This window comes from Netta rufina (assembly GCF_964035555.1).
Source record: "Netta rufina genome assembly, chromosome: 11".
NCBI lineage: Eukaryota > Metazoa > Chordata > Aves > Anseriformes > Anatidae > Netta > Netta rufina.
This window is the reverse complement of record NC_140134.1, coordinates 17,743,612-17,759,413: the sequence shown is the minus strand read 5'-3', so window position 1 is coordinate 17,759,413 and position 15,802 is coordinate 17,743,612. Positions and strand designations below refer to the sequence as shown.

Below are 15,802 nucleotides of genomic sequence, written 5' to 3'. Positions count from 1 at the left end.
TTTGGATTTGAAAATCATAAATTATAATTTAATGCCAATAACAATTTACAACAAATGGTTGTTTACAATAAACTAACACAAAACAAACAAGTCAAGATCCTGTGTTCTTAGTAAGCATAAAAACTTCACACACACACACTCACATGGATAGCACTTGCAATAGAAAAAGCTAAATCTAGAGGTCAGCAATCCCCTGCAATAATAGTAATATTTATATATTTATATATATTTATATATTTATAGAAAAGGAGCCATGATTCAGATGTGAAACTCTGCTCAAATTCACAGTCACACGCCCCTCAGCCCCCAGTACAGATGTGTCTGACTGGAACGCACCAAAGATCAGGCTTTAATCGACTTTACAGAATGATCTCTCTCCCTCCCTCCCTCTCTTCTCGTGAAACCACAACATGGTGTAGTAACGTGTGCTGGAAGGGGAGAGGGGAAGCCTCAGCCGGGAACAAAATTGCAAGCTTTCACATACAAAGCATCTGCTCTAGACCAAGGGGCGAGAGGGCGGGCGTTGGGGGGGGGGGGAGAGAGAGAGAAAAATAAAAAATAAATGACACGCACACGCACGGACCAAAATCCACCCCCCTGGGCAAAGCACAGCGTCTTGCCTCCAATCTTGCCTTCCTGCGGGGCTGGGGGGCTCCTACTCGGGCCGGCGCTGGCCGCCCCCGGGGCCCCGGCCCCGGCGCTCCACGATCGCGCTCCCAGCAGCGGCGGGGAGCGGCCGGGGCAGGGCTGCGGGCAGGGCCCGGCATCCACCCAGGGAAGATGCCCGGCCGCCTCTGCAGGCGTGTGTGCCAGCAGACACACGGGCATGCATCCCCTATGCAAAATATAGAGATGACCTGTGGTCACGCTTTCACAGTCTAAGGTAAAAAAAAAAAAAAAAAAAAAAAAGCAAACCCACTTGAGAGTATATGTACATTAAAAACCGAGTCATCGGTGCTAGAAGCTAAAGCCACTCCATTTGAAGACCTCTCAATGACAACGATAGATGGCAACTACAGAGTATTATAAAAAATCACACGTACTTAAAGAAAACTCATTGCAAACAACTGACCTATATTTACAATACTGCTATTACCTTGCTTGAATGATCTTGTGCGCGTATGTCAGACATTTACAAAAGATTTTTCGCCCCATTCTGATCATAAAATAGATACTGATCTCCAGATTTCTAACACTTTTTCACAACAATACCTTTCCTACGCAGGCACTTAAGTGTGACAAAAATAAGGGCCTTTTTTTTTCTCTTTTTCCAGAAAATCCATTTTTAATTAACAGGAGGATTAGATGAATGGGGGATGATGGTTTACCATTTCAGCATGGTACTTCCTAAAACCATAGATAAACCACGAACTTAAGTCCTCCACCCCCATCCCGGAATTAAACAGGTAAATACACTACAATACATCTGCTACAAACTTACTGTGACAAGTAAACAAATCAATCGCCTATGGACTTAAATGACTGCAAACTATAGAGAAGTAATGCGGTTTCTGAAAGACATTTATGACAGCCAAACAAGTTTCAGATATCAAATAATATTTTAATTTCTGAATACTTTCAATTTTCCTTGGAATATAACACACAAAGACTCGACCAAACAGTTCAGTTATTATAACTTTTACAGTATACAGAAATGTTGCACTTAAAAAAAAAACCTTCAGTTTTTTTAAACACAAAACTGTAAACTCTAAGATACTGAATCAATCACGTTATCTATAAGTGCCAACAGTGTTATTTTGTCATGCTGATTTCAATGGTATTTTTTAAAAAGGGAAAATATCAACAATTATTATAATACAAAGGGCTTGCAAATATACAAACAGATAGAGGAGTTTAATAACAATTCATGATGAACTATGTGGAACCCAATTCAAATTACAAAAGTTCACTTTGCTAGTTTGTTTGCTTTTAAATCAAAACCGCAGTGTGTCTTGGACACGAATCCTTCTACCTATAATAAATCCCCACAGTTCATTTTCTGTCCGAAATATCAAAAAACCTAGATTTGGGGGGAGTTATATGACACGTGTGGTTCATTCGGGTCTATATAATTATAGTTCTCTCAGCTTCAAGCTAGATTTTGGGTCACCACCTTAAGTGCGCTTCCATCATTGTGTTGTTGAGTGTTTTTTTTTCTCTTTTCCTTTCTTCCTATGATACCTTCGTGGACTCAGTTTTAATTCTTTCAGAACATATATTTTAAGGATACACAGTTTTTTTTTTTTTTTTAAAGAAGCCAAGATTATATCAAAAATTATTATAGAACCACAGAATAAACTGGTTTGAAACCAGAAAAATACAAAAAAGAACAGCTATAGGTACATAGACACATAGGACAATTAATAATTTGGAAAAAAAAGACTTACTTTCTTCCATTCTGCTAATTTTCTCCAAATTTCCTTTAAATGCACTTTAAGCGAGATTTTTTTTAAAAAGTTTACCCAAAAAAAGAAAAAAAAGAAGAAAAAAGAAAAAAAGAAAAAGCCCACCATCGTTTCTTTTCTTCTTCTTTCTCTTTTTTCTTTCTTTCTTTTTTCTTTCTCTCTTTTTTTTATTTTTTACAAAAAATGATAAGTAGCAAGTTTTTTTTCTGAACGACACGGGAGTTTTTAATGCATTCTGTAAAAGTTCATTTGACAGTCTCTTTTTTAATTCACAGTCCATTAATTTTTTTCCTGTCTTCTCTTAGCAAACTTGTAACATCCTTTTACATCCTTTCTTAGCAGAAGGAAATTTAAGAAACAACCAGAACCCAAATGTCATTTGCTTTCCTTTCACTCTCTTTCATCTCCCTTCTCATTTTTTTTTTTAATTTTTTTTTCTCTCTCTCGATTATTTTATTGAATGGACATATAAGGCCAGTTAAAACTGCTGCCAGACAGTAACATATCCCTGATTAGGGTTTCTATGGGGGTTTTACCTACCAAACGGACGAAAAACAATTGCTCTATGACAGAAGAGGAGACAGTGCGAAGGGAGGGGAGACGTAGTAATAGCTTCCCGAATCGTGTTGGCTGGTTGGGATACTGGCTCCTAACATACTCTTCCAAAGCACACTGTGACTTCTCCTGTAAACTTTCAACATGGGCTACATCAGAGAGACCACAGGCATCTAGAAGAAAGTGTATTAAAAAAAAAAAAAAAAAAGAAAAAGAAAGAAAAGAAAAAAGAAAACAATCATCAGATTAAAAAGTTTTTTTTTTTTTTTAATTTTAATTTGATTTTTTTAAAATTCGCTAGAATGAAGTGCGCCATCACCTTGCCCCCCAGAGCCTGAGTGGGTTTCACCAAAAGGGACAATCTCCCTCTTTTCTGCATGCGCCTGCGTTTCTCCCTCCTGGAGGGTCTCGTTAGGATGGAGAGCAGCTCCAGGAGCGGGGGTCGGGGCTGCACCCCACAACCAGGAGGTGCCGCCGGGCTAGGTCCCTGCCTCGGGGTCCTGGGGGCAAGGCCGGGGGCAGGGAAAGATTGGGGCGAAGGAGGGAGAGGCAGCTTCTCTTCCTCCCCCCCTTTGGAAAATAAGCGCGGAGAGCCTGAGCATGCGATGGGAAGGCACACTACTGATAGCGATGGAAATAATAATCAGCATCATAATAATAAAAAACTGGCCCAGCCAAGGATAATGGCGCCCCGGATCCAGCAACAGATTCTCCCCCAAAGAAGACAACGCGTTTTTCTTCAGTCTTTGAAACTGATTTAAGTGGCCCTTTAAAACTGATCTTGTCAGTTTAGCCTATTCAGAGGCAGCCATGCAAACTGTGATCTCTCTGTTCATTTGAGCTGTTTCTTTTCCCCCCTCTTTTCTTTTCTCTTTCTTTCTTCCCCCCCCTCCACTCCCCCCTCTTTTTTTTCCTCTTCTTCTTCTTTTTAAACCTAAAGGCCCTTACAAGAAGAAAACTCCCTGATAGGGTCTGGACATTTTTTTTTTTTTTCTGATACGCTAAAATACAATAAGTTCCCTTTAAATCAGAGACGTCTGTGCTGAAAGAGCACAGGTTGTGACCTGACCTCCCTGTGGCTTTCCTAGGCACAGGGCTAACACATGCATATTCTGCGAGTCATTAGAACCCAGATTTTTTTTTTTTTAAAGAAAAAGAAAAAAGAGGCAGCAGCAAACATTATATGCATCTCTGTGCGTCTGCTTTCCATCAGTGGCTGTTATTGGGGTGCTGCAGGAGCCGCATGCGTAACCCAGCTTGTGCACGGGGCTATCTCCCCAGAATCAGATAACAAGAACCGTTTATCTAGTTGGGAGGCAATTTACACGCCAGGCCTCACATTTGGAAAATAGCAATAAATTTAAACAGTTACGACAGGATCGGACGATTGTTTTCTCAGAAGGCTAAAAAAAAAAAAAAAAAAAAAAAAAGTGGGGTTTTGGAGAAAGGCAGGGTTTCAGCTAAACTCGGGCGTGGGTGTGCGCTGGCCAGGGGCTGGGGCCGCCTGGGTGCGTGTGTGGGATTCTCGCTGGGAGTTTGGCGAAGGGAGAGGAAAAGGCATCCTAAAAAGCGACAGAAAATCAAATGAGCGCCCCACGGCCAGGCAGCCCCACTCGGGATCCCCGTGTCCCCGTGGCGAGGGGCGCCCTACCCATCGATCACCTCAGGACTTTAGCACGAGTGATTGGAGGGGGGGGGGGGGGGGAGAAGTTTTTTATGTGTAAAGCAATAATATATAAAAGGAAGTTTAGGTCACGACCCAGAACCTGGACAAAGTCCAGAAAATGACTTCGTTCCCCAGACCCCCTTTAACACAACAAGGAACGGATTGTGAGCCCTTCTTTTCCCACATAAACTACATTTTTTTCCTGTTTCCTGATATCAGGCTTTAAAAAACTCCGATGAGTAATTATTTTACAGGTCCTGCTTCCATTCATATGTTTATCGCGTGGCCACTTTCCCAAGCTTTCGAATGAGTTACAGAATAAATATATGTATTTTTAAACTCAAACCCCAAACTTCTAGGGCTCCAGCACAGTGGGTTGCCGCTGCAGCCTTAAAGTTAGCAATCTGAGATAACGTATTGCACAAATTAGCGAGCAGATTTTTTTTTTCAAAAAAAAAAAAAAAATATTTAGCCTCCAGAGTTAATATCAGGTTTATTACTCACCCAGGTTAAACTCTAGTGCAAGCTAATTAGATTTCACAACGCACTCAATTATTGCTTTATAACTCATGCACTATTTCTAGGCAGCCAAAGTTGACACATATTTTTTCCCCCTCTCTTTGATTATCCAAGAAACACCTCGAGCTCTGCCTCGGGAGAGGCGGGCTTGTGCCACCCCGGGACTGCACCGCCGAGCGGCAGCTTCCCTCTCCCTCCTCTCCTCTCTTCTCTTCTCCTCTCCTCTCTTCTCCTCTCCTCTCACTTTTTCATGCTGTCCCTGTCTACTTATGGTAATGATCCCTTCGCACCCGCTACTCGCTTTGGACGCTGCAGTTCCTGCTGGGTACAAATGCAAACTTTTCCCCTCAGCTTAAATGACACAGAACTGCTCACTGCCACATTCTGTTTAAATCAGAGACAGCTCTTTGGAAAGTTGATTTATTTTATTTTATGGGATGGCAGGGAACATATTTTAAACTCAGCTTTGCGCATTTAACTTTTTTTTTTTTTTAATTCAATTTTTTAATCCTGCAGGGCTTTTTTTTTTTTTTTTTTCCTTCCCCTTCCTGGCTGCCCATAAAATGATCCTCTTTTTAAAGTGTGTTTCCCTGATAGGACGACTCGTATTTAACAACATCAAACAGATTTTTTTTGCTGCTGTTCGGATGCGTGTCATTAAATGCAACAACCCAGAGCTACACTGTTAAATAAAATATTATTTTCAATGGGAAAAGCGCAGTCTCTCGTGGCGAATGGGTGCCTCCCCCCCGCGCCCCCTCTCTTCCACCTTCCCCAGCGTTACGCAGCGAGGGACCAGGGGGCTTGTGGGGGTCCCCTGCTCGTCTTTTCCTCATCGCCGTGGCTGTTATTATTTATCTGTTCGCTCGCCCTCCCTCGCAGGGGGGGTGCTGAGAGCCGAGGCCCCGCAGGGACCCCCCAGAGCCCCTCTCCTTGCCCGGGGTGCCCGGGGGGGCCGCAGCAGGGCCGGGCTGCGGGCAGCTCCCCTTGGCAAGAGCGAGCACTTCTCGGAGGGGCCGGGGGAGGGACGGAAGAGCAAAGAAACGCTGCCTACCTGAGGTGAAGAGGACTATGGCCTTTAAACAGCTATATTCTGCGGAGTCGACATGCAAGGCTTTCAGTTTTTCGACTTGCTCTTGGAAGATTCGTATGTGGTCCATAAAGGCGACCACTCGGTCAGCAGACATGGGCGAAGCGTGGAGGCCGGCGGCTGCCAGGAGCGGGGCTACGTGGAGGGGCATGGAGCACTGGGCAGCGTTGAGCACAAACAACTCGCTCCAGGTCAGCCTGAGCAGGGCCACCTGGTCTGTGATCTGCAGGTCTGGGAAGAAGGGGATATTCCTGGCCCACTCCACCGCGCTGAAGAGCATCCTAGCTGCCAGTTCGCAAATGTTCTCGATGCCCATGATGTTGTTGGGTTGCATGCACTGACTGCCAAAGCGGGAGGTGGGGTAGGGCTCGGCTCTCAGAAGAAGGGAGATATATCCGGATAGGTAGGAATGGCAGTTGAGAGGGTCCCCGTTTGTCAAGGCGAACTGACCGTGAGTTGGCTGTGTGGGTGGCATTCTGCCCCTCTGGACCGCTGCAGTAAATAAAGAAGAAACTACAGCTATTAATATCTGAATTGCCCCTCTCGCTTCAAACCCAGCCCGCTTTGTGTGCCGCTGCCTGCCGGGCTGACCCGGGGCCGGGGGGGCTCCGGGGGCTCCGCTTCCAGCACCGGCAACAACAAAGCTGAGCCAGGCCGGCGGCCCCGGCGCTGGGAAACCCAGGATCCCCCCCCTTGTCCCCCCCCCAGCCACCCCTCCTGCGGCTCCGAGGGGTTCGTCTTTGTGCCCCCCATCGGTGCGGGGCGGTCCGGAGGTGGGGAGCACCGGCAATACGGCCCCCAAAACCCGGAGCACGGTCCCCCCCAACCGTGTTTCTCATCCCCCGAGCACACGGGCGCCGCTGCTGCTGCTGTCCCCCACCCCCAGCACCCCCGGCCCCAGCCTCGCTCGGCCCTTTTATAAAAATAAAAATGAAGGCGGCCAGGGCAGCCTCCGCCACCCCCGGCAGGTCCCCCCGCCGGGCCGGGGGCATTATCCGGCGGCACCTTCCTCGGCTGCCGGTGGAAAGTGGGCCTTTCATTTTGTTAATAAATTTCCACGGTGACAGCGAGAGAAAAGGGAGAGAGAAAAAGGGCTCGGAGGCAGGGAGACGGCGAGGAGGGCGAACGCCTAAAACGTGCTTGATTTATATTTGTTCTCGCCCGCGTTACGAGGTTAGTTACTCTTGCAGAAACACAAAGAAGAGGAGCCCGGCAAGTCCCGAGCCCCCTCACCCTTAACCTACATAGCGGCGTCCAGCCCCGGAGCACGCACTGGCAACCCGCAGGCTCACATTTCTCCTCTAATTTTATATCACAAAGGCTCAGCTCGCAGAGAAGCCGGGCACCCTCACTTACTTCTGGGCTGCTCCTTTTCCCCCCAGCCTCCCCTTCTGGCCCCTGCCTCCGCCGGAGGGGCGAGGGCAGAGGGGGGAGAAGAGAAAAGTGAGCTAAGAAACCGGCGGGGAAGCGGGCACACGGCGCGGCCGGGCGCGCACCCACGCGCGGGGCTGTGCACGCGTGTATTTGTGGTTTTAAAGGAGGAAAATCCGGCTGGGAATCCACAGTGGAGTGCTGTAGAGCCTCGGTAGGGTGAGTTCCATTGTAGCAGTAATTCGAACCGCCTGGGTTTATGAAAAAAAAAAAAAAAAAAAAAAAAAAAAAGAACTCGCGAGCTAAGGCAGGGTGCCGGGGGGCTCCGCGGGTGGGTGGGTGCGCGCAGCCGGGCGCACGGGGGGCTGCCGGGGCCGGGGGGCGACGCTGGACATGCAGCCCGGAGCGCTAAGGACAAGCAAGCAGGCGTCAGAGCCACCGTTTCCTCGCTCGCAAGCGGCGTGAAACTAAAAATCCACTGGCAATAAACCTCCATCAGCAAAATGAAAACAAACACAAATCAATTACGGGCGCGGGGGGGGGGGAAGCATGCAAGAGCCCCTGCCTCCCCTGCCCACCCTCGCCGACACCTCTTCCTTCCATTACGAGAAAACTTTCTGGCTGTTTATTCGAGGAGGGGGGGAGGGAGCTGGCCGAGGGATGGGGTGGGGGGGTCGGGAGGGGGGGGGGTAAAAATAAGAGGAGCAACAACAACAACAATAATAATAATAATAATAATTCAAAAGGAAAAAGGAAAACCAACAACAAACCAAAAGCAAAACGCAGTGAGTGAAAAAAATTGCAAAACAAATGAAATCCCAATACCTTCCCGTCTCATGCCAACTTTGAGGCATTTTTTGAGGCGGCAGTACTGACACTGATTGCGGTGGTGCTGGTCAATGGGACAGTTCCTGTTGGCACGACAAGTGTAGCTGAGATTCCTCCTTACACTCCGCTTGAAGAAACTCTTGCAACCCTCGCAGGTAAACTGGCCATAATGTTTGCCACTAGACTTGTCCCCACAAACCACACATTCAATGTGCTGCTGCTGCTGCTGTTTGTCTCCTTGGTTCTGCTGGCTTGGCGGGTTGGTCTGGGCTGGCGTACTGGGAGGGCCCCCGGGCCCCGGGGTCTGTGGGGTGTGCGGGGCCCCGGCCGGGGGTCCCTGCACCGGCGGGGCTTGCGAAGGCTGCGTTCCCTGAGCTCCGGGCACATCGTCCTGGGGGTCTCGCCACGCACCGACTACCATTGCCATATCTATTGGACACCGTTTCCAAACTTCCTGTTCCCCCTTTATTTTCAAAGTTTGTTTGCTTTGCTTTTCAGCTCAGCTTTGCAGCAGTCTGTTTTTTTTTTTTTTTTTTCCTCCTCCTCCTCTCTCTCTCTTTCTCCCCCACTCTCTCTTTTGTTGCCTTTTTTTTTTTTTCCTCCTCCTCCTTTTTCTGCCCCTCTCAGCGGGGTCGGGGCGGGGGGAGCTCCCGGGGCCGGCGGCGGAGGTGCGGGCGCGGGGGGGGGGCGAGCGGCGCGGCGGCGGCCGGGGCTCCAGGAGAGCGGAGAGAGCCGGGGGGGTTGGGGGAGAAAAGGGGGGAGAGAGAGAGAGAGAGAGAGAGAGAGAGAGAGAGAGGAGGGAGGAAAAAAAAAAAAAATCTCTTCGGAGATCTCCCCCTCTCTCTCTTAGAGCTGATCTGCAGCAGAGGAGTTGAAGGAGGAGAGGCGGGTGTCGGGGGGCCAGGTCCAGGGAAGCTCGCAGTCAGCCATTCAGGAAAGCCATCAAAATAAGAATGAATAAAAGGTTAAAGATTACACACACAGCGGAAAAAAGCACGCACAGCTGAGGAGACTTTTCTCGGCGCGGAGTGCGGACGGTCTCGCCGTAGTTTTGGGAAGTCCAGCTTGCGGCAGCAACATCAACTGCGATCGCTTTGTTTTTGTGGGCTTTTTTTTTTTCCTCCTCTTTCCTCCTCTCTCTCTCCGCTCTGTCTCTCCTCCCTCCTTCGCTCGCTTTAATTCTTCCTCTCCGCCGCTCCGCCCGGGCGCTGCTCTCTGCCTCCTCTCTCTCTCTTTTCTCTCCTCCTTTTTTTTTTTTTTTTTTTTTTTTTTTTTTTTTTAATTTTCTCTCGGTGCGTGCGGGTGGGTGGGGGGGCTGTCTCTTTTATTAATTATTATCAGCGGTATCTCCCTGCCGGTGGCCGATCTTCTCCCGGTGCTGCTGCTGCTGCTGCTGCTGGTGCCGGTGCCGGTGGTGCTGCTCGGGCTCTTGCCGGTGCTCGGTCGCCGGTGGCGGGTGCCGGGGTGCCGGTGGCGGTGCCGGGGTGTGCCGGTGGCGGTGCCGGGGTGCCGGTGGTGGTGCTCGGGTGCCGCCGCGCTGCCTTATGCTGCTTGTGCCGCCTCGCAAGTGGGCTCTCGCCTCCGCGCCGCCGGTGCTCACGGCGCGGGCGGGGGAGAGGGGGGCGGCGGGGGGGGGGGGGGGGGGGTTGCGAGGAGGGAGGGAGAGGAGGAGGAAGGGGAGGGAAGGGGGGGGGGGAGGGAGGGAGGGAGGGAGGGAAGGAGTCAACTCGGCAGCGCAGCGCCCGGCCGGGATGATAAAAGAGGGGAGAGGAGGAGGAGGAGAGAGGGAAGGATCACAACCCAGCGCGCAGCATCGCTCTGGGGGGGGGGGGGGGGGCGCGCTGAGGGAGGGGTGTGTGTGAGGGGAGGGGGGGGGGGGGCGAGCCCTTCCCCCAGCGCCCCCCCGGCGAAGAGGGAGGGGAGAGAGAGGGAGGAGGAGGGAAGAAGAAGGAGGAGGAGGAGGAGGAGGAGGAGGAGGGAGGGGCGGCCGGGCGCGCTCCCCGCCGGCCGCTGGCCCCGCTGGCGGAGGGAGTGAACTTTGACACGGCTGCTGCAACTCGGCGCGCGTCGCCATGGCGACCGGGCGCCTTGCGCGGCGGGGCCGGCGCGGCCTGCCTGCCTGCCGCCTGCCTGACGGAGGGGCTGCCTGAGTGGCCCGCAGCGCGCGCGCCGCCCCACGGCCCTCATTGGCCCGCGCCGCCCTTGCGCGGCCTCGCCATGGCCGACGACGACGCCCGCGCGGTCCTAGAGGCCGCCGCCGCCGCCTCCTGTGGTGGTGGCGGTTGTGGTGGTGGTGGTGTGGGGCAGGGCGCTGCGCGCTTCGCCCCGCCGCCTCCACCTCCTCCTCCTCCTCGCCCTCACCTGGGGAGCTTCCCCCCCTCACCCCGTCACGGAGGGGGTCAAGGGGGTGAAAGAGGGGAGAAGTGGAATAAAAATTAAGTGGGGTGATGTTATGAGGGGGATCAACCCCGAGGGCAGGCGCCCGCCCCGCTCCCTGACCGGGGCAGGGAGAGGCCGGGGCCGCTCACGGCTCCGCCGCACCTGCGCGGGGTTTGCGCGGAGGTTCCGCGCCCGGTCGGGCTCTACCGGGCTCCACCGGGCAGGGCAGGGCGTTGGGAACCCCCCGTGCCCCCTCAGCGGGGTCCCGGCCCCGGCCCGAAGCCGTCCCGCTTCTCCCTCGCCCCCCGCCGCGCAGCACCGCGGGGAGCCTGGGCTCATCCGGCCGCCTTCAACTTTGTTTCTCTGCGCTTTTTTTTTTTTTGTCTCTTTTTAACGTGAATTTTCTGTCACCCGCCCTGCAGGCGCAGCGGGAGCAGCAGCCGAGGGTAGACCCCCTACGGACGCGGGGAGAGCCGCCCGTCTCTGCATACACCGCGACCGGCCAGGGGACGGAGAGAGAAGAGGAAAAAGAGGGAAAAATAAAGCATAAAAAAAAAAAGCAAAACCTGAAAAAAAAAAAAAAAAAGAAAAAACAAACATAAAACCTCCTCAAAGAGAGGGAGAAACACCAGCTCCCAGCCACGCATCCGTGCCCGCTCGCCCCCCGGCCCCGCAAAAGGACTCAGCGCCCCGCACCTCTCCCCGCTGCTCCCAGCTCTGTGCCGCAGAAATATCGGGGTCCCCCCCGCCGCAGGTGCCGAGGGGATGAGGAAAGTGCCCAAAGCCCCCAAAAGTGTCTTTTTATCCCCCTGCTCAGCCCCCACGGACGGGGATGCTCGGAGGCTCGGTCTGAAAAGACGAGGCTGCGGCATCCCCGTCGAGGCTGCCGGGGCGAAATTCGCTCTCCCCGAAGAGGGGACGAGTTGGGGCCGGGGAAGGCTTTGAGGATGGGGAGAGGAAACCTTTCCCGGTAAAAGGAGAGCAACAGCCTTCTGGTTCCCAAATAACCCGGCCACCCGGCCCCGAGGAGGTCACCTTTCGGGGACAGAGGGGGAGAAGGTGGGGGTGCAAAATGCAGGATAGTCACAGATTGTTGCTGATGTTGAATTTCCTGAGGAAAAAAAAAAAAAAAGGTTTTCCTGTCTCGAATCTGACAAAGTAAACAGGATTAATTCACCATATGCAAAAAAATGCATTAATACCGTCCTGACAAACGCAGAAATCAGAAGAGAAAGCGGTTTTAGCAGGACCTGCGATAGGAACAGTTTGAACGTATGATCGTAAAAATGAAAAGCCATTGATACACGCTTAAAAGCTGCCGTATACGCTGATTGCTCAAGCATTAATGAAGAATGCCCCAGATTAACTATTTGCTCTTGCGGGGATGTAGCCATATAACTATCTATTAGCACCATTAGATGCCTTGCTATTTATTTGAAAACACCTCTGCGAGGGGGTAGAGGCAGAAGAGGCGAAGGTAGAAATGGTCTGCAGCTAATTCTGCTAAATAATATCTGCAAGCCGAGCGCCTCGAGAAGAAGGGGGAGATTCCCAACTGTCCTTCTCCGAGCCCAGTCACAATAGAACCGCTCTCTTTGAAAAGTCAGACTGTCTTGGTTTCCCCAAATAAATAAACGCATCCCTCCTGCCATTTTACTGCAGATGTAAATTTATTTTAATGAGAGGGAGTGGAAGGATTTATTTTGCTAAAATAGAGTTGGGGATAGAGCCGGTGTAAATCTTTGGGTTTTAAAAAAGAGGAGGAAGGAGGGGGAAGCTGCTTTCCCGGCAGAAAGCTGCCTAACAGTCCTCTAATTCTTTCTAGATTAAATCGCAATATGAATACAGCATCGAACAAATACCGAGTTTCGCTCTGAACTCAGTGGAAAGCAGTTACGTCTAACAGAATTCAATGAATTCCTCTTCTCCCTCAATGTAGTATGTGTGTGTTTTTCTCTTCCACCACACTGAAGTTCCATGAATAGGGAAAGTGGCTCCTATTGTGTGCCTCTGAACTTCCAAGTCAATGCAATTTTTAACCACTGGCTTGTGGTACTTTGAAAATCACCAGGGGCTGTCAGAGTTGGGTCCTCTGAAAAATTTACAGTGCTAAATCAGAGCATATGCTGTGAGAGAGGGAAAAAAAATTGCTTAAGATTGGAGCAAGTACAGTATCTGGCTGCCCCCTAGTGTAAGTCTCTTATCTGCCTAAAATTCAACTTTAAAAGAAAAGGATCTCTTAAAGGGAAACGACTTTTGGCTCACGTATGCATACGAGAATGAAACTTCTGTACATTTTAATCTGATTAATTCCTAAGGATTTAAAATTAATTGGCTTGGGCACTCCTAGACCGGACTATAAGATTTCTGCAGCAGGGTTTCTGCGAGCCCTGGACCGAATAGATATTTTTAAGGCATAGTGGTAAGGGATGGGGGGGGGGGGGGGGGGGGGGAAGAGAGAGAGATCCTGTTTTGTGATTTTTTTTTTTTAAACGAGGAACCGTGCCTCGCACGCTGTTGTCAGAGCAAAACACTTTTGCTGCCTTAAGTCAGACCTGCGCCTTTTGCAATAATACAGGATAAATAATTGCCTTAAAGCCTGAGCCGCGCTGCCAACCACACCTTCGGCGGGTGAGTATATTCCGGCTTCTTTCCATTGTACGTGCTCTGCCAGGGAAGCGACCGGAGGGGGAGAGGGGAATCTCAGCACCAGACCTTCCCCACCGACCTTCTTTTTTTAAATTATTATTATTTTTGGTACCTAAAACTGCGGCCGCAGCCGGCGGCGCTGGGCAGGTGCCGCCTGCGCCCCCCCGGTCCGAGCCGTGCCCCCCCCCTTCTGCCGCCCCCTGCCCGGCCGGGCTCGGCTCGGCTTGGCCCGGCATGGCCCGGCTCTGCTTGGCCCGGCTCGGCTCGGTTTGGCCCGGCCCGGCCCGGCTCGGCTCGGCTCGGCTCGGGTCTCTGCCGCCGCTCCCCGCAGCCCCGGCCCCGGGCTCCGCGTCCCGGGCGCCGCTTTGGAAATGACTTTGAGGCGCTTTCCTGCCTCGGACCTGAAAGCCGGATTCCGGTCGTTGGGTTTCGCTCGCTTGTTTGTTTGTTTGCTGCTTGCTTTATTTAGCTAAAGGACGTGCTAGCTGCTGGTGCTGCAATTCCACCGAGTCGGGTCTCCCCCCCCTCCCCTCTTCCCCTCCTTAGAGCAACCCACGTAACCTTAGAAACGATCGTTTAAGACGCACGTTAGCTAACATTTGCTTTTTTGGATTTTTTGTTTTCCTTAAAAGAGAAACACAAGAATCACAACACATTGCCCGAAAAAAAAAAAGTGTCAAAGAAGAAGAAAAAAAACTATAAGTAAACATACCAAAACCATATTTGCCTTGTTCAAGGTCCCAAATCGCTTGCATCTTCCTTTTTCTACCTCTCCTTTAGTTTGGCAGGTGAAACAAACAAACAAAAAAAATAATCAGACCGCTGTTTGCCCCCCAGAAAGATGTGCGTTGGGTAATTAAAGAGAAGTCTCCTTCTTGGTGTTTATCTAAGCGATTGTGCAAACTGATTAAAAAAAAAAAAAAGAAAAAAAAAAGTAAAGTTACAGCCTTCAGGGGGGAAAAAAAAGGAGGCAAGGTGAAGGGAATAGATTTCCCACAACCTAAAGGGAAGTGCTTTCGATGTATTATTAGCGATCAGCCTTGGGAGAGAGAAAAAAAAAATCCTGAACACACTCTAACTTTACACAGACAAGATTTCAGGGGGGGCTTTGTACATAGCTGCTTAGGAATGTGCGCCTCGCCTTTAAGAAAAAATCCCCAAGCCCAAGGTAGGAGATGTCTTTGAGTGATCCTTGTCTCTCATTTCATTCCTTAGAAGGAAGAGCGTCTCGCTACACCTTGTTTGGAGCTGGAAAGGCGAGACTTAAAAAAAAAAAAAAAAAAAGAAAAAAAAATCACAACCCACCCTTCCAATTGGGGAGAAAAAAAAATAAAGGGGGAAAAAAATAAGAGGGAAATCTCCTAACTTAATGACTGTGGGGGTAGGATGGATGCGACCGATTTCAGCCCCCCCTTTCCCACCTCCCCCCTCCCGGGCAGGGAGAGAAAGAAAAAAAAAAAAAAAGCCAACCGCAAACAACTACAGGCTGAACTATCAACACATGCACCGAAGGGGAAAAAATATATAGTGTCCTGTGTAGGGTCGGCAGGGAACGCAAGCACACGCTACAGCAAGTTGGGAAAGAATCCGAGCTAATCAGCAATCTCTTTCTCTCTCTCTCCCTTTCTCTTCCTCTCTCCCCCCCCCCCCCCCCCCCTTTCACTGCCCCTGAGATCCCAGCTAGAAAGAGGTACTCCACATTTTTTCATTACCAAAAATCCGTTGCAATAATCATTTGTTGCTAATTGAAACCCTTGGAGACATTTTCCCCACCCCCTTCACAAACATGGCAACTTTTAGGCATGGCAAGCACGTTTGTTTTATTTTATTAAAAAAAAAAAAAAATACGGTTCGGGGGAGGCTGGAGCCCTCAGCCACGAGGAATATCAGTTCGCCAGCCCCCTTCCCCAGGGGGGGAAACGGGACCCCAGTACAGTGAGGGCTTGGGAAAATTTGGAATACATTATACCGCCTTTGGCAGGAGAATACTCTCCAACTAATGGATTCCTGCTCCTTTTTGTGTGTGTGTGCGTGTATCAGTGTGTGGGGTTTCTGGAAAGAGGGGTGGTGGTCGTGGTGGTGGGGAGCCGAGCTTTTATTTTCAGAAACTGTTATGGTGAGAAGTGTGTCATACTTGACAAATGGAACAAACGCTCTTCCATTTCTTGCTTGTCCTTGCCTTAAAACAGGAATTAAGTTAACCACAGTGCTGCATGTTAATTGCATGTTTACTGGGCTAATGAAAATTACAATGGGGTTTTGCCACCAAGAACAGGGATGAAAAAGTATGGAGGCAATTGTCACCGCAGCCCTCGGGGAGGGCCGGGGCCGGGGCGGGGA

At 50.5% G+C, this 15,802-nt stretch overlaps 1 protein-coding gene and 1 long non-coding RNA gene across 3 annotated transcripts; one reads left to right on the top strand and one right to left on the bottom strand.

Annotated features, from left to right (window-relative positions):
- Positions 1-1,582: 1,582 nt before the first annotated feature.
- NR2F2 (nuclear receptor subfamily 2 group F member 2) lies at positions 1,583-10,057 on the bottom strand. Its single transcript, XM_084293593.1, has 3 exons — positions 8,432-10,057; positions 6,200-6,727; positions 1,583-3,133 (listed from the first exon to the last, which is right to left on the bottom strand). The coding sequence occupies exons 1-3, from the start codon at positions 8,859-8,861 to the stop codon at positions 2,859-2,861; spliced, it is 1,233 nt and encodes a 410-aa protein (XP_084149719.1). The 5' UTR covers positions 8,862-10,057; the 3' UTR covers positions 1,583-2,858.
- On the top strand, positions 7,104-11,417 carry LOC311213544. Of its 2 annotated transcripts, none has more exons than XR_014618762.1 (2): positions 7,104-7,820; positions 11,236-11,417. It is a non-coding gene; the product is annotated as an uncharacterized lncRNA (long non-coding RNA). The 2 variants fall into 2 exon arrangements; XR_014618763.1 differs by having other exon boundaries at positions 7,104-7,825.
- Positions 11,418-15,802: the final 4,385 nt, after the last annotated feature.

Excerpts from the sequence above, each read along its gene's own strand:
- NR2F2 (XM_084293593.1), bottom strand. The coding sequence starts at position 8,861 with ATGGCAATGGTAGTCGGTGCGTGGCGAGACCCCCAGGACGATGTGCCC. Across the intron at positions 6,728-8,431 it reads AGTTGGCATGAGACGGGAAG|CGGTCCAGAGGGGCAGAATG; the intron begins GTATTGGGATTT and ends TATTTACTGCAG. Across the intron at positions 3,134-6,199 it reads CATAGTCCTCTTCACCTCAG|ATGCCTGTGGTCTCTCTGAT; the intron begins GTAGGCAGCGTT and ends ACTTTCTTCTAG.